The sequence below is a fragment of the Danaus plexippus genome, assembly GCF_018135715.1.
Source record: "Danaus plexippus chromosome 18 unlocalized genomic scaffold, MEX_DaPlex mxdp_20, whole genome shotgun sequence".
NCBI lineage: Eukaryota > Metazoa > Arthropoda > Insecta > Lepidoptera > Nymphalidae > Danaus > Danaus plexippus.
In genome coordinates this window covers 986,419-1,004,868 of record NW_026869853.1, presented here as the reverse complement: position 1 = coordinate 1,004,868, position 18,450 = coordinate 986,419, and the positions used below count along the sequence as shown (strand labels likewise).

At 31.9% G+C, this 18,450-nt stretch overlaps 4 protein-coding genes across 4 annotated transcripts; 3 read left to right on the top strand and 1 right to left on the bottom strand.

Annotated features, from left to right (window-relative positions):
- The first annotated feature begins 1,814 nt into the window (after positions 1–1,814).
- On the top strand, positions 1,815–9,031 carry LOC116772822 (N-acylneuraminate-9-phosphatase). Its single transcript, XM_032665090.2, has 5 exons — positions 1,815–2,023; positions 5,091–5,265; positions 5,675–5,759; positions 6,855–7,077; positions 7,423–9,031. The coding sequence occupies exons 1-5, from the start codon at positions 1,919–1,921 to the stop codon at positions 7,573–7,575; spliced, it is 741 nt and encodes a 246-aa protein (XP_032520981.1). The 5' UTR covers positions 1,815–1,918; the 3' UTR covers positions 7,576–9,031.
- On the top strand, positions 2,241–4,754 carry LOC116772821 (neurochondrin homolog). The gene has a single exon (XM_032665089.2). It carries the CDS (start codon positions 2,360–2,362, stop codon positions 4,571–4,573), a length of 2,214 nt encoding a protein of 737 aa, XP_032520980.1. The 5' UTR covers positions 2,241–2,359; the 3' UTR covers positions 4,574–4,754.
- A 153-nt stretch (positions 9,032–9,184) lies between the features above and the next one.
- LOC116772823 (large ribosomal subunit protein uL11m) lies at positions 9,185–10,413 on the bottom strand. Its single transcript, XM_032665091.2, has 4 exons — positions 10,171–10,413; positions 9,917–10,106; positions 9,674–9,840; positions 9,185–9,356 (listed from the first exon to the last, which is right to left on the bottom strand). The coding sequence occupies exons 1-4, from the start codon at positions 10,303–10,305 to the stop codon at positions 9,258–9,260; spliced, it is 591 nt and encodes a 196-aa protein (XP_032520982.1). The 5' UTR covers positions 10,306–10,413; the 3' UTR covers positions 9,185–9,257.
- A 196-nt stretch (positions 10,414–10,609) lies between these two features.
- On the top strand, positions 10,610–18,190 carry LOC116773224 (N-terminal kinase-like protein). The gene is made up of 13 exons (XM_061528512.1): positions 10,610–11,223; positions 11,366–11,595; positions 12,332–12,508; positions 12,678–12,906; positions 13,295–13,438; positions 13,602–13,783; positions 14,206–14,434; positions 15,356–15,443; positions 15,697–15,858; positions 16,087–16,227; positions 16,606–16,727; positions 17,408–17,600; positions 17,783–18,190. Exons 1-13 carry the CDS (start codon positions 10,846–10,848, stop codon positions 17,932–17,934), a joined length of 2,427 nt encoding a protein of 808 aa, XP_061384496.1. The 5' UTR covers positions 10,610–10,845; the 3' UTR covers positions 17,935–18,190.
- The last annotated feature ends 260 nt before the right edge of the window (positions 18,191–18,450 follow it).

Below are 18,450 nucleotides of genomic sequence, written 5' to 3'. Positions count from 1 at the left end.
AATTCTCATAAAGTTTAAATTGTAAGACTTTCATTAATGTATTGTTATAAAAAGACTTGAAAACTCTTTTGTATACTAACTATTTAGTGAAATTGAAATGTCTTTTGTAAGTCAGTTATAAATATAAAATCAACATTTTTTTGCACGTTATATTTATTTCAAATAAATTTAAAGTCGAAATCTGTTATTTAAATGAGATAATTGAACCAGATATGAGCTTGTAAAACACAAAGAACAAATATACCTAATGACCACACAAAATGTGTGCGTAAGAAATCGGCATTGACTCGGTATGTTTGCCAAATAAGGTCTGCGGTCGAAGCCTGCGTGTGACAGGAAATCTAATAGCCCTTGAACGAGGGCCACGTATAAATTTCTTACACACGTTTCCATCCCTTTGTAGGATTTTTTCTATGACTACAGCACTCTCATAATGGTATTTATTCGTGCTGAATCAACTTTTGCAAATAAGGATCAGCTGGCTTATTATCTTACTATCAAAAAGATAGTAGATAATTCAATAGTTAACTGAGATTTTAATGTAATATTCTTTAGTCATTTAATTAGCTACAAACAGGTAGATGTGAGTACCTGCGAAATGTTTTCATGGTTATTTTCCTTACACAATGTTGCCCCTACACGTCAAATTGATTACAATTCCTGATTAATTATTGATTATTATCAAATTAAATTAATTTATTCCTATAAACGCCTATTTTTTTCTTTTATCAATGTAGATACTACTTTATATTTTTTACTAGCCACTACCAGCAAGTATCCGTTTTGACAGGTGTTTTGACAATTACATGAAATTTTAAATGATAGTACCTAAACCTTTACAAACTCTATTTCTCATATCTTATTTTCTTGTCCAAAAACAATTTGTCTCTTATGTGATGTTCGTCCTAATAATAATCCCCTCCCAAGTAGCGCTGAGTATTTCTTAGGTTTGGTTTATAGTCCTTTTGTCTGGTTTGTGTAAATTTATCAAATGTAGTAGGTATAGCTTAAAAATTTACTAGTTTGCTTGACAATTTACTATATACTAACTAAGATGTTTGTCTTCTTTAAAAAAAAGAGAATTGAATAAACGTCTTTATTCCACACAGTACTCAATGTATAACTCGTCCGACAAAGAAAAACGTTGACATTGGCAAAATATTCCACGATTCTAGCGTGAACGAAGCCATAGCATAAAAAAACCTTTAAAAACTATAGTTCTCCATAAATAATGATTGATTATAATGAGTATCTGTAAATCAATTATTGCAAAATTTATATATTCAAAAATATTTGCATGAATAATTATTAATATGTATTTGCATATTTATTCGATCCATAAAGGAATTTCCTATTTAAAATGATTAAATTATAACAGAATAAATGAAAAAATATATCGTCTATATATCTACCCTCTTAAACTTGACCTCTCTTTATTTATATTTGATAATATATTATTCTATTTACTAATTGTCTAATAATGTAGTGTTCCCTTTTACCGATAGTCTTTTTTTAACCCAATCATTATCACAATAGTACAAGTATTAAATTTCCAATCACCAGATTTTATATATATGTATGCGCTCAACATACATACGATAATCTATTCTTACATATTAATTCTCTAAATTTTTATAAGGTACCTGGTTTAAGATAAAAAGCCTATTTGTAACTAGGCCATCTATACAAAACTTGACGTAAACTATTCACATAGCAAGCTAATAACCTTACATTATTCCAGCAAACTTCCTCATTACGTCAATAGATGGCTGTAACCAAATTAACTTGAGAAGGGTATATATGTTTAATTTTGAGAGTGAGCGAGTCAAACTGATATCACAATTCATTGCAAGCTTGAAATCATTTGCGCAACACAGTAAAATTAAGGTGGTGTTTTTGCAATTGTGAAATAAAAATTATGGATAGAATTTATGACGAAAATAACGATGTATCAGCTATATTTTTCGATTTAGATAATACTTTAATACAAACTAGAAAGGGAGACAGCAAAGCTTGCAATAAGGTAAGTATTTTTTTAATTTTTTGACATTGCCACGGTCATAGAAAAACTGAGTGATGGACGAAATATCTGGTTGCGCGCGCTGTCACCGTAGGATTTTACGTCGTTAAGATCCACAAGCCTGCACCCGCATGTTTAGCGTTCACGTTCCAGTGTGATATAAATAGTATTTTCATAGTTGGAGAACGTGAGCTCGACGTCCAGATTTAGATATTTTGGAACAGAACTCGTGCTAATTATAAAAGTGATGTAGACAACGTTCGCTCGAATCAACTGTATCTCACTCTCAGTGAAGTGTGATCTGCTGCGATTTGTGTGCATATCAAGTGTTCGCTTAAAATGGGAGACATATCTGAGCCAATACAAAAATGTATACTGATACTTAAATCAGCAAAGACTGATACAGAGAAGTTTGCAGCTTTGTTTATGGTGACGAAACTAGTGAAAAGCAAAGATTGTAATTCTACAGCGAAGAAAGCTTTGTTTGAAGCAATAGGTTTCAAATTCTTAAAGAAGTTGTTAACTGGAACCAATGTGCAAGATGATTGTCCGCCGTCTGTTTATAAATCTGTCGCACTGTCTATTCTTACAAATTTCTGTAATGAACCTGAGCTTTCTTCACATCCTGAAATGCTGGCAAATATACCAGTTTTTCTAGATATAGTACAAACATCAGACAATGAAGATTATGATGATAACCTCATTATCATAAGTGAAGCATACACATGCTTACAATGCATTGCAGAACATGAAGCTGGTCAAAAGGCTCTAATAGAAGTTGGTGCCATTACTAAAATGTCTGAAATTTATTCTCACCAAAGTTTTCAAACTGACGAAGCTCTTAATATTCTCGTCAAATTAGTAAGTCGTTATGGCCCTGCTGCATGGGGTAATGATCCCAAGCCCTTTCACTCTTTAGTCAATAAAATTGCTCTTGACTTTGCAACTGATCAATCTGAAAGGAAATTTGAACTAGCTACCATACTCAGTGCTCTATTATATAGTTGTAATAAGTCAACGGTTGTACCAGGTTTTGCCGATGAAACCTGGCACTTGAGTATATATAAAGCCCTATATGATATTTTAACAAGTAAAATAGGTAAGAATCAAAGAGACCCAGCTTTGAAATTAGCAGCCAACATTATTGATTTACTTGGAGTTGAATGGACATTCAACGACGAAGAAAATCCAAAAAAATTCTTCCTGTTACTATTGCAATTGTGTGCTATTGAAGTAAGGATGCAGTTGGAAGATAGAAGCTTTAAACAAGCATTTGCAAATGCTGAACTCGTTACAGCCTGTTTCATTGTGTTAGAATCTTCAATTAACTATATGGGTACAGATCAACTAGATTTAGAACAAAAAGAGAAACAATCTGTGTACACCAGTCTCAAGGGAGCATTTAATGCTGTTGTATCTATTTTAACAAAAGTCTCAAATGACAAAAACAAAGATAAGCTTCCTGATGCTGAGAAAGTTTTCATCTGTGCTATGGTCAGAGTTTTAGTTGCATGGATTGCTCAAGAAACTACTGCAATGAGAGAACAGATTTATGCACTATTACCATATATTTTTACCCTTGCAAATGATTCCTTCCATGCTCATCGATCCAGAAAAATGGCTGAGAAGACTAAAACTGAAGGTGAGCCTATGGATATGGACATATCTTTATTGGGTCAAATAGATTTACTACGCTTAATGTTACCAGCTTTGTGCCATCTTGTTGTTGAAGATAAAGCTAGAGATATAGTACTTAACCTTAAAGAGGAAGATATTCTATATGAAGCTATGAATTTTCATTGGTCAATTGTTCATTATAAGAAACCACCCATCCCAAAGTCAGAAAGAGGAAAAGCAAGGACACAACCAGAACCTGAATTAGATCCAAAAGTTTTGGAAGACATGAAGGATTCGAGAGCTGCAATGGTCAGCCTTTGCAATATTTTTATGAACTTGACAGTTTTGGCTCCTAAAGTTGTTGAAAACAGTATGTTATTTAACACTTTACTTAAATTTATTTTTAACAATTTACCAGAATTAAAAAATATACCTGACAACCTTGTACTTCATGGCCATCTAGCTGTCCTAGGCTTACTTTTGTTAAAACAACAGGCTAGCAAAGTCAAAAAGAATGATTTTTCAATATGCAGATACATACAATCAACAATCCGATTCCTCTGGGATGCATACAATGTCGATGAGTCCAATGATCCTAATGAACTTGTTGTGTCAATGACCTATAAGGAACATTGGAATGAAATAGCTGATTTGTGGTTCTTGGGAATGCAAACTTTAAGTGGAGTCTTGCAGACAATCCCTTGGATCTCTGAATTTGCTATAGAGAGTGGTTGGGCTCAAGGAATAGCCGAAATGCTTGTAAAAGTCAAAGTTGGTACTTTACCCCCCAATGTTAAGTCAGCATTTGAAGATTTTCTTTGCAGGCTTGTTGACTCGAATGAAGGTGCTATTCCTGTCTTGAAAAAGGGTGGTGCTTTGAAAATGTGCAGAAACCATAGATTAATGGATTTGGGCAAAAAACTCTTCGGAGATTAAAAATAAAAGCTATTGCTTATTAAAAAATATTTGGCTTGATATTTTTGTACGGAAGAAATATAATGTTATACTTTAACAATTTTATATTTTTCACATGTATATATGACTAAAGAAAACAGAATTGAAGTGTGGTCTATAAAAAAAATTTTGTAATAATAACAATAAAGAGTGTTACACAAAACTTTTATGTTATTTTAATATAAGGGTTAGGTTATACTATTTAATATTTAATCATATTGAATAAAATACCTTGATGAAATAATTGAACTCACAGTATCATATAACAAACAAAAAGCTTTGCCAAGTAGAAGGTGAATGCACAGCTGCTGTCGTCTAGAACATTGAACCCAAGCTATTCTTGGACCTAACTAACACTTCCTTATATTCGGCTTCAATTAGCTTAAATGTCTTGGAAATGTGGCTGTCTTTACATCGTGAATAGTATTCCAATAAAATCATTAGACACAGAACTGAAATACATTTTGCCAAATTGATGTTTAAATTTTGGTTTCAACAGCTTGTAAAAATTTTGGTACATGAATATGGTCTGCCTATGGATGCTGCCTCGGACAGTGCGTCTGCTTTCCTACAAGCATTCAGAGCAAAACCAGACGATGAATCCTACGCAATAGACGAATGGCCCACGCACTTATGGCGAAATTGTCTGCCTAAAAACTATAGGCATATTGCCAGTTAGTATTTCGTCAATTGATAGTATGTAATCCGTTTAAAATTTCGTTATATAATCTATAGTAGAAAATTATTTTTGTTCTATTCCATTTTAGTGGTTATAGCTTTGTAAAAAACGTATATGACAGTTTAATATTTAAAAAAAAATAGAATTTTTGTTCTCAGCTGTACTTCAATAAAAGAAATTTGTTGCTTGAAGTACAATAAAAGTACTGATTAATTTATATTAATCACTACTTTTATTGTACTTTATGTATATCTCTTGGAGAATTAGGTGTTGCAATTCATTAATAGAGTAATTATATTTCAGCAGTAATAAAATCGTCAACATCATTATTTTGTTACAGTTGCTTATACAGGAAGCCAAATGCGCATTTCCTTTATTGCTCAAAACTGTTAAATTTGTTTCAGAAAATATATCAGCACAATGGTTAACATTAAGGTTTCAATATTTAGCACTGACGCCAGATGTGATACATCTTTTAGAATCTCTGAGGTACTTTCAATACAGTTCATAATTTTATATTATGCAGAAATATTTATAGATATCATACAGTAAAAATATTTCTCCATGATGTAATTTAAGATATGTCGAATAGGCAATCACTTTATTCTTACTCTAAAAATAAAATATATTGTTGAAATATAATACGCACAGCAAAAGTGATTGCCTATTTTGAACCTTAATAAAAGATGTTTTAAGATTATTATTTTTATAAAAAATTTAAAAGTGAATCATAAATCTTACAACAGCTTTCGTGAATAATGTGTTGTTATAAATGCATGGTATTACGTGGCAAATCCATTTCATTTAACACATCATAGACGCATTTAGATTTTGGCTTTTTGTCATCTGTCACTTACTCCATTAGGTCATAATGCCACATAGTACTGTGTGAGTACTGTAGGTATATTTCAAACTGTCATAAAAGTTAGCTCCAACGTTTAAGAGAGATAAAAAAAATAAGATAAGATAAAATTTATGAGAATTTAATTTAAAGTAACAGCATATTTAAATATCTCTGATAATGTTGAGCTGGCTTTAAACGCATGTTGCTAATAAATGACTTGTTTTTCAACAGTTCTGTTGTTGCTCAACGAGTGACTAAACTCTGGGCGCCGCGTGCGCAACACTTAGGTTTGAATTATAATTGTAAAATATGTGAGGGAGTACATCAAGAAGGTAATCACTATTGCCTCAAAACTTTTAATTCAACAATGGAGATACTTTGAGTATTGCGGTTAAGTTACTAGGTTTTAGGTCGTTTTCGTGTGCGGTAATCAAATGATAAAATATCTCCATTGTAATTAATTGATAACTGTGCTTGCTGTGTTGAGTGTGAATACAAAAGATATTATACTCAATTAACGGTTACTCAACAAGGCACACATTAGACTTAAGTTGTTTACATATAATTTATCATATAGTAAATAAATTATATGTGAATAAGTTCATGATCACGTTTGCACGGTTTAACTTGAGATTAAAGTGTGCAAGTCGTATATGTGTGCTGGGTTTCAGCATAATAACGGCATGTGAATTAAATTAAAGCTGATGAATGAAACATGAATGAATGAATGAATGGCACAGGGAGGATTATCTTCTCGGTTTGATCACGAACGGGCCTTCGAGAGCACAATGGGAGAAGATCCAACGGCTGGATCTTGAGAAGTATTTCGACTGCGTGCTGGTCTCCGGGGATCATCCCTGGGAGAAACCAGATCAGAACATCTTCTTAGAAGCCTGCAAGTTACTCAATGTTGAAGCCAGAACTTGCATCATGGTTGGAGACAAACTCGAAACTGATATTAAGGTACTTTTATGTAATGATAACTGTGAGTTAAAAACTTTCTATTTACCAAATATAGGTTACTATATATTTATTTAATTTTATTATCATAAATTATAGTCAAAAAAATTGATATTCAGCTATAATGACCAAAATCTTTTCCAAATTTGACCAAATTCGTTTCCAATTAAGGTTATTATGTAAATGGATAAATAAGTCTACCCTCCTTTTGTCATTTATCTTGGCATACAAACAATATAACTAGACTATGGAAATATATCTTCTGCTAATATCTATTTAAGTGGACTTATGAAACATACTAGCTCTTTTATTTTCTTAATGTATGATTAAAAAATATATATTTTCAAGGGTGGTAAGGACGCTGAACTAGGAGGAACGGTGTGGATTCCTCTGCAGTATGATGAAATGGTATCAGATCTGCCAGATTTCAAAATTCAAAAGGTGACAGAGTTACCGGAAGTGCTGCCAAACTCACCAAAACTAAAGAAGAGGGCTGCCTAAATAAATTTATTAAAAGGGTATACATAACAGGAGGTACAGGTTGTACTTAACAATATTCTCCAAATGTAGAGTTAAGTTAGTGTATTCATACACAATACAACATATCTATTATGATATAGAATGTTTGAAAAAAGTACCTGTATACTTAATAGTCTATGAGCTATGTTATACAATAAATTCATTGTACAAAATGGCTTTTAGCATAACAAGGTTTCTTCTAAATAAAAAACTGCTGCTTAGTTACTAATCTACCTGTCAATGTCAATTAAACACTGACATGTCTTGATAAATTTATATATTCTACATGTCACTGGCAGAATATACTGTGCGCTTTGCACGGATGAAGGCCATATTATAAAAAAATTATAACTATATACTATTAAATAATTCACTATATAATTTTGAAACTTTGAACATTAATTGAATACTTATGTCAGTTAACATTCCAATATATTTTTCAGAACTTTAATATCTATCCATTAAATCATCCAATGCAATTCACAATAATCAATTTCTTTCAAGTAGATTTATGTAATTTTATACTAATGCCAGTAAGTAAGTTTGACTATTTCATGTGAATGGTATTTAACTACACAGACTAGATTTTTTTAATGTCAATTTATTATTATATAATGTGAATAATCTTAGACAAATTATGCAGATTCAAAAATGTCTTTTTTGAAAATGTAATTTTTTTTTCTCCTAACCATTAAATTTTAAATTATTTTTATACCTCGCAGTTACAAAATAAATTAAAATATTGTTCCTTCATATCTAAAACTTGGCTACGGTAAGCATGTGAAACTCAAGCTTTAAATATTATACTTAGAGAAATCACTTACTTATTTATTAAGTTTGTTTTTACTGTGATTTACTGTTCTAAATGTAGCTGAACCTAAAAAAAATTTCTATATATATTTTTTTTAATAAACATTAAACGATTTCTGTATAATTTAAAAGAAAAACATATTTTTTTAATTATGAAACTTAGAATATAGATATTGTAGGGTAGTTAATAGAAAAATATTTTTGTACTATAAATAATGGTTTTGTTGAATATTTCGGTCAGACTGTATGATGTGATAGTACATTTGTAATGAAGGTAATAGTGTTTGTAAATAGGTTATTTTGTATAAATACTAGATGTAGGGGGTCCCATATTAGTGCTTTGCTTGGATATATAGGCTTTTAAAAACTATTGTCAGTAGTTTTGTGTTAGTTTTTGACTTAAATCTGTTACTTGTAAATACCCAACATATGTTTTCTTCATAAACATGTAAAATGTTGTGTAAATTTTGAATAATTTCCTATATGGTTTGTTATATTTCATAGTTTATTGGTGTTGTGACTATTTGTAATTAAATGGACTGATCTGGTAGTTTTAGGTAGACTAATTTCAATAACTTGATAGAATATTACCGTTTCCAAATAAATAGATCAGTTTAATTTGGCCAAACAGTTTTTTTATTTCTATTTAATAGAATTCTCCCAATAATAGAAATGCAAAAGTTTATTAGTTTGTATGGATTTCACGCTATTTAGGGACTATTGTTTCCATATATTATGACAATTAACTCTTTGGGACTGTAGGTACAGTTAACAAAACATATATTTTTCTTATAATTTATTTTTGTATCAACATTAAAACTAAAAAGCCTACCCTAAATCTAAACACTTTAAATTCAAGCAGTCCTCAACATTTTGGCTTCTCTTCTTTCTTGTAACAATTTCTTCTGTTCCTCTATTATCATTTTCCTATCTTCAAGGAATTGACCGTACTCCTAAAAAGATATAAATATCATATATCCAAAAATTTTTTTTTTAAAAGAAAAAAAAATTAGAACTACAAAATAATTTCTGATAACTTAAAAACTACAAACAAATTTCACATAAATGTGTAACAGCGACATAATTAATCAAGAAAGTAAATAGCATTAAAACGAATGGTATGAACACATTATTGGGTTTCTGATGTAGCTTCTGTTACTAAATAACATTAAGAATTAAGATAACAATTTGTTTTTTTTAAAACAGATATTGTAATGGAAAAAAGGATGTAACAAATGCATAATGAGTCAAAATATATAAAAAAAAATACCTTGGCATCTAATTCTTTGACTACTTCAATACCACATGTTCTGGCCGTAGCTATTAACATGGTGCAAACTTCTTTCAATGGTTTCCATTCGAGAGTTGGATCTTGAGACTTGATTTTTGCTATTTCATATATATGCTTAAGTGTTATTTTCCCGCATATCTCTTTGACTATAATTGACAATGTATTAAAGAATTATGCAGGTAGTCTCAAAAGATAACAGTTTAAAATTTATGATTTTAGTACCTGGTTCCATAGCTCCTCGGCTAGCACCAGCAGCTTGCTTCAGGAAATAACTAGCGGGAGGTTGATGTATCACTAATTGATATGATCTATCAGCATTCACTTTCACACGAGTGGGTAATGGAATACCAGGTTTTATACTAGCAGTACGCTCGTTAAAGTCTTTACAAAAAGCTGCAATGTTAATGTTACGCTAAAAAAATAAAAATTATTAGACATGTATTGTTGTTATCATTTTTATAAATGAAGTGGTATACCTGTCCTAACATAGGCCCTAAAGGAGGACCTGCAGCAGCCATACCCGCAGGAATATTGGTTACAAGTTTAGTGGAGTGAATAATTTTGTCACCTACTTTTTTCATTGACTTCAATCTAGACACAGACTTAGACATTTTGATTGCCTTTGCTTGTCTAATTCAAAACTAAAACTTGTTTTATTCAATATTGTAATTTCAAAATAATATAACCTTAAAAATCACTCAGCTGAGCTGACGTTAATGAGAAAAGTTGTCATTCTAAAGACTTTATTTTTAAATAATTCGTTATTTTCAATAAGAGTGTATAGAAAACTATTCGCGATATTAATGTATATTTTTTTATATTACGTAAAAAAAATTTGATTTTATTGGATAAATTTAGGCTGGCAACTAAAATAAACGTCAATCATAAATTCTAATTTATGCTATTGCAAATTGTACTGTATTCTTGTCATATTTTTATGAAACTTAGCTTATTGTAGATTTTTATAATATAATGCTTTTAGTTTTCGCGTTATAACTTATTATTCTTATTGAAAATGTGCTTTCAATGAAGCAATATATCAGTTTTTAACTTAAGTATTATGAAAATACATGTACCATTGTGCATTGTTACTGAAAATATGTGTAAGATTTGTAAATAATTAATTAATAGTTAGCGGAGTATTTTAAAAAATGTGGTCGTTTTTTTCGCGTGATCCCACTAAAGATTTTCCTTACGAAGTCCTAGACCCCGTTCGTGGTTTGGACGATAGAAGTGTTTGGACACTCCACAAAGGAAAGAAAAGAGGCACTCAAGATGAGGTGTCAATATTTTTGTTTGATGTTGGCAAAAACTCGGAAACTTTATTTGATATCGCTAAAGCCTCCTTAAAAAAACTAAAGACTATGAGACACCCAAGCCTTTTACATTATTTAGATAGCTGTGAAACTGAAAAATTTTTATATGTAGCCACAGAATATGTAGAACCACTAGCTACACATATAGAAAATATGAAACTTGAGGGTCAACAGCGAGACTTATTCTTAGCCTGGGGTATATTCCAAATAACTGTAAGTATTATAACAATAGCACATAAGTTATTATTTATTATGTTTAATGTAAACATCATATCTATCACAAAAACAGTTAACATTCTTTATTGTAGTCGGTAAGCACAATTATTAAAAAAAAACCTCATTAAATTATTTCCAGAGAGCTTTATCATTTTTTAATAATGATGGTAATATGAAACACAATAATGTGTGTTTATATTCTGTGTTCGTAACACTTGCCGGAGAGTGGAAACTTGGTGGATTTGAATTTCTTGCTGCTCACGGTCAAGATACAACTAATCCCATACCAATTAAGATATTGCCAGCCTTAGAAATATATGATCCGCCAGAAAAGAAAGATACAACTAAATTGAAATCTGTTACAAAGTGGTAAGTTTTGTTATTACTCAACAGTTCTTTTCTTACATATGAAAAGACATTTTTATTACTATTATTATTATTATACTCGATGTATTTAATTATTATAAAAACTTTATGAAATAATTGTTATCAATTTAATCTATCAGAGCTTCGGTCTTTTTTGGGGTCATTAACTCTGACCTAATTGTAAGGAATACATTATCAGCGATATATCCGTAGTTCTATTATAAAGTTATTCTATATATATATAATGACAAACAATAACAATATTGAAGTCCTTTGTATTTTAATTACATAAAAACAATTTGATAAAATTATTAATACTCAGTTTAGTTTTGTTCAAATACTATTAAGGAACAAATACTTCTAATTTTTTTATGTAACTGAAATACTATTAATACATGATCAGATAAAGTATAAAAACATAATAAGTTATTGTTTTATAAATATATACCAGCCATTGTAAAGGTGGGTGATAATGTCCCCTTTTGGGTGCTGCAGAACAAAAGAGTGGTAAGAGATCAAGAAGAAAATTAGGGTGTTGTGTAGAGCCCTAAGGCCACTGTACATTTACTAGCTTAAAAAAATTACAAATAATGACTTGTAATTTTATTTAAAATAAAATAATTTAATGTAAAAAATGGTGGCACTAAAACATAATTTATTCTCAAAGTGGGCAGTAGACGGAATAAGTTTGTAAAACCCTTGTATATATCAATATATATTTGAAATGAGTTTCTGACAGCTCCTCAGATATGTGGGGTCTGGGTTGTCTGATTTGGGAAGCTTTTAATGGTCCATTAAAAACTCAGCCAGCATTGAAAACTGTCGACTTGATACCAAAGCAGCTGTGTACGTTATACTGTGAACTAGTCAGTGCTAACCCAGCCTCAAGGCCAAACCCAGCTGATATTATAACAAGGTATTATTCACTTATTAAACAATATCGAAAATTTCTGAATATTATTAATAAAACTCTCCAATATATAATTTTTAAAGACAAAAAAGTTGTGGCCTTATAATGTACTTGCAGTTTTTTTAAGTATATAAAATTAGTTATAATTGGACATTTTTATGTTTAATTATTTCAGATGTAGAAAAATGGGTGGCTATTTTAAGAACGATCTGATAGACACAATGTTGTTTCTAGAGGAGATTCAAATCAAGGACAAAGTTGAGAAGGCAAAGTTTTTCTCCACATTAAGTTCATATCTCGACAACTTCCCGGAGGCTGTGTGTATTCACAAGATACTTCCACAATTACTCACAGCATTCCATTATGGTGATGCCGGATCAGCTGTATTGGCTCCTATGTTTAAGGTAATATTAAGTGAATAGTAAGTGTTACCAGTGTTTTCTAATTTTAAATTCAGAAGCTTTTTTTTTAAATACGTATACCTCATAAGAACTTTTGTGTAATTTTTATAAAAAGACACATTGCAATATGTAAATAAATAAATTAGGTACATAATTATCAATCAAGTAAATTTAAAAATAATTCTGTGTTTTCTTAATACTTGCATCATAACATGAGGTCTGAGGATACAATAAATAATCATAAACTAAGCAAGACTGTAACAGATTATATGATTGAAGTGAAGTCTGTGGATATGATAAAGTTTTTGCGGACATTGTTTGTGCTATGTACAAAATGCTAGCTTGGTACAAAATGGTTAACTCATCACCAATAAACGTAATACCACTACAGCTGGGGAAACTCCTCCAAGACGCGGAGTACCAGAAGCAAATAGTTCCGTGTGTGGTGAAACTGTTCGCGTCCAACGACCGCACCACGCGCTCCCGCCTGCTACAACAGCTGGACCAGTTCATCATGCATCTCCATAACGCTACCGTCAGTATATACCGTGAAGAACCTATTGACTGATAGTAACACTGATTTGAATGCAATATTTATTTGCCCAAAAAATAATAGCAAATGTCTTGATGGATAAATTCAAACAAAATAATATAACTTCATTGCAATGCATCTATCGATATATTTTTTTATATTACAGGTAAATGACCAAATTTTTCCACAAGTCGTGCACGGTTTTCTGGACACGAACGCTATTATAAGGGAACAAACAGTCAAATCTATCGTCCATTTAGCGCCTAAGCTCAACTATAATAACATTAACGTTGAAGTACTGAGACACTTCGCTAGACTGCAATCCAAGGATGATCAGGGTGGAATAAGGCAAGTAGACAAGCAGACCAGTAGACCACATATATTCAGATAAAGTAATCCTTGCATTTCCTACGAACCTTGTATCGGATTTTGCTTACACGTTCTTTTTATAATATGACAGTATTTGGTTGGGCTTAAGTCTTAACATGGATAGCCAGTGAAAAACATAAAATTATTAGGAATTTCCTTTGTACACCTTAAGTTGAACTTCTTTGAAATCGTATTGCTCCTTAATTTTTTAAGACCTCAAGTTAGACAATAACATAACCAGTTACAATTGGGTCTATACGTAACTCCCAAGTACGGAAACAAAGATGGATCTTCTATATAATACAGATATATTATCATGCTAAACTATAATGCGTACCTACTTAACACTTAACCCGTTTTAAGCTGTCTGACGTAAAAAAAAACTCGTTATTTTTTTATAGGACGAACACAACGGTATGTCTCGGCAAGATAGCGACTCACCTCCACCCTCAGATCCGTCAGAAGGTTCTGGTGTCGGCTTTCGTCCGCGCCACGCGTGATTCGTTTCCGCCGGCTCGTCAGGCCGGAGTCCTAGCCCTGGCCGCCACCCAACAGTACTTCCTGTTAGCTGAAGTCGCCAGCCGTATACTACCCGCACTGTGCCCACTCACAGCTGATCCGGAAAAACAGGTGGAATTATATATTCCTCATGATATAGCATGAATAAATCTCTTAGAGAACATGCACCGCGGAGCTCAAGTTACTAAAGTTAGCGTACTAGAACATATTGCCATATATAATGTAGGTTTGTTATATGTTATTATACAGGTGTCTCAAAACGATCCAACTATTTCAAGAATGAACGAGGCGTTAGGGAGCAGTGGTGTGGGCGCGGGCGTCGTTTACTAGAGTGTTTCGATCACTCGATCACTCATTCGAGTTCGAATGATGTATCGGTTACATTATCGATTGCGCAACACTACGGAATCTCCAAGCAATGCAACAATTTAGGCTTGGATCCAGACATTCAGTACTGCTGGAAATACTATTGGTGAAAGTCTACGAGAATAATCCACGAAATTTGACAGATTTAACAAACAATATTAAAGAAAAAATCAGGAGTATTCCTCCACCACTTCTTCAAAAAGGTTTTGAAAGTGTACGCAAACGGTTTGAGGAGTGCTGACAACGTGATGGCCATCATTTAAATAACGTAGTGTTTAAAAAGAAAAATGTTGTTCCTTATCTTTCAATAATTATCATTAAATGCATAGAAAAATAGGTTTTCTGTATATTTGTTTTTCAACTAAAGTAGTTGGGTCGTTATGAGACAGGGATCCTGTATGACAGGGAGATGGCGCTTTTAGGCGAACAAATTCATCTTTAGGTGTATGTAGAGAGAATTAGCTAAAGGGTGCGCAAATTCCTCATTCAAAACTTCCTTAAATCTCATAAATTGCTTATGTAGTATAATTTCCTTTGTTTGCCCCAATCAACAGTAGGATAATATAGAATAAGAAGGTCTAGCACTTTTATTAAATTATAAATCTTCTTGCGGACGGAAAAAATGTCAATAATATAATAAATATAGCGTAATTATTGTGATTTAAGGTTCGGGACGCAGCGTTCAGGACGATAAAGGGATTCCTTGGGAAGCTGGAAAAAGTGTCCGAAGATCCGAGCTTAAAAGAAGGAATGGGTATGATACTCAGAAGGATAAATACATATAATTCTGAATTATATATATATTTGCTTTATTTATGTTTATGGTAATATTATACACTTGTACTATACATGAATATGTTATATACTATGAAATCTTATAAAGTTTTAAATAGTAATAGCTGTTCCACATGTATAAAGTTAAAACTGAACGAGAATAACTCAAAAGTTAAACATGCCTTAATCTCTTGTCATATTTATATATAACATATTATTGTAATAATTTCCAGAGGCGGACGTGAACACTGCTACACCGTCTCTGAGCAACGCAGCGGCCACCTGGGCGGGCTGGGCTGTGACAGCTGTAACAGCTAAATTCTACCGCTCACACTCAGACACAGCACGGGTTCAACACGCGCCAAAATCTGTACTGTCTAAACCTGGCTCTCTGGGTAGGTTAAAAAAAAGAATATATATATGTACGTATATTAATATTTAATAAGATGTAAGACTTTGGCCAGTATTCATTGAAACAAAATAACCGAAACCTCGGTAATGCAGTTAAAATAATTGAAAACGCATAGTAAATCCTAACATATTAGTTTTATATCAATATATCCATGTTATTAATAGAGCAATAATATACAAGTTATAAATAAAAATTAATGAATACTATACAGAACAACCTTCATCGAGCAGTATGTCGACGACTACTTCATCGGTGACGTCGATGACGTCACTAGAGCACAGCGAGTCGGCCTCGGACTACGACCCCGAGCATTGGGACATGACCGCCTGGGGGGAGATAGACTCGAGCGCTGGTAATAATGAAGAATATATATAAATTTAACTATTCATTATGGTGGCTGGTGTAGTTTATATTGAAGGAACATAGACAAGTTTTATCAAAATCGGAATACTTTAGTAATTGATGTTAATGGTCTATATAAAAAAATTATATATTTATATATATATGTATATATATAATATTTATTATATTTAATTTAATTTATATTAAGCTTAATGGTATGTAACTAAAGCCACAGTTTAAAAAAAATATAAATAAATAATTTGCTGTCTAAAAATTTAATTCTTACTCTATTGATCAGATTATCTGCATCTATCAATATTAACCATAGATAATAATAGAGGTGCGTTTATAATGATCAATTATGCAAATATAAAAATATGTATTCAAGCAACGACGGGCGCTAGTGCGAAATCACCAGGCAGCAGTGGTAGCGCCCAGCAGCCAGCGCTGACAGCGCTTTGTGAGGATGACTGGGATAATGATGAGTGGGGCACGCTACAGGAACAACCGGTACATATTTACTATCCTAGTTTATCCCGCGGCTTTATCTGTGTTCAGTAAAGAATTGGGCTAAGAGTAATTGATAATGTGCATTCACACGACAGTTGTAACAACAACAAAAAAAAGTGAAGTCTACAGCGTGTATCACTCACCTTATGCAAAATACTATTGTTATAGCCTGGACCCTCGGATATTAGACAGAATTCTAGAGTAAATTACAGTCTGTCTTATTCTGGTTTCTGAACTACACAATGTAAAGTTTTATCAAAATCCGTGTAGTCGTTTTTGGCATAGACAAAAACATTTATAAATTCATACATTCACACAAACTTTCGCAATTCTTAATTTTTATATATGAAATGGTATTTTATTTAGTTTATTTCTAAATAGATTGGCAACGATTTATATTTTATACAATAAAGAATAAATAAATCCATTAGTGAGATATATAAAAATTTTATAGTAGAAAATTATTCAACAAATAATTACTACTAACACATACTTAGCTTTAAGAATAGATTAAATAATATATTTGTATATATATATATATATATATATATATTCTGTTGCAAATCTTTTGTCCATTTCATTTTTGTTACTCATCAAGTTTCTATATACATCTGTAAAACTAAACTATTATTATCAAAAGACTGTTTAACCAAACTTATAAAGCCGTATGGTATTAACAGACAGCGGAAGCGGAACTGGTTAGTCCATCGGAGACTTGGAACAACAGCTCGTGGACGGAACCGGTGAATAATGCTAACGCGACTTACGTTAGGGGGTCGAGGCTGGAGCACCGACCGGCGCATCAGAACAGCGGGGACTCGCTGGCCGGCTGGGAGGACGGAGAGTTTGAACCCATTGAGGAGAACGCTGACGGTGAGAGAAAGAGAGATAGAGAGTTGTATGAGTGAGACAGAGAAATATTGTAAAATATACATCATACTTCCACTATGGAGGAAATTAATAATACATAGTATGAAAGATGTCTGCTAGTTCGTAAACTTGTACATATTATATAACGATAATTGTTCTTTATACAAATTAAAAATAATTTATAGAAAACAATGCATCCAAAATGGACGAATTGAGACGAAAACGCGAAGAAAGAAAACTACAGCGTCAACGCGAAATGGAAGCCAGAAGAAGCGCGAGGGGCCAAGGACCAATGAAATTAGGCACCAAGATAACGACACCGCCGCCGCCATTTTAAATGTCTTTTATAGTGTTTACCACAAGACTTGTGTTGATATGTTTCATTAATATTTATATGATGTCTGCTTCCGTAATCTGTGAACAACAGCTTTAATTTCATCATTATAAACATTTCTAAATCTATATTCGTTAAGAATGCATGCTTCAGATTATGCAAGGAATTTTAAATGACTAGGTAAAATTATTTTAGGGGAGAGTCGATTATTTCGTAGAGGGAAGTCCCCCAGAAGCGGTTACTTACTGTTTTTATTAAATATATATATATATATATATATATATATATATATATATATATATATATCTTGAAAAAGGTATCTTCATTGACAGTTTAACTAACTAAATAATTTTTTAAATTAATTTAATTTATTTAAAGGATCAATTTTACAACTTTTGCGTCAACGTGTTCAAAAATATAAATAAATTAAACTTGGGTGAATTACTGCAGGTTCTACAAGTACTGGACGTACTGGACTTATTTAAATGAAACTAATATTTTTCGGATAAACTATTTATT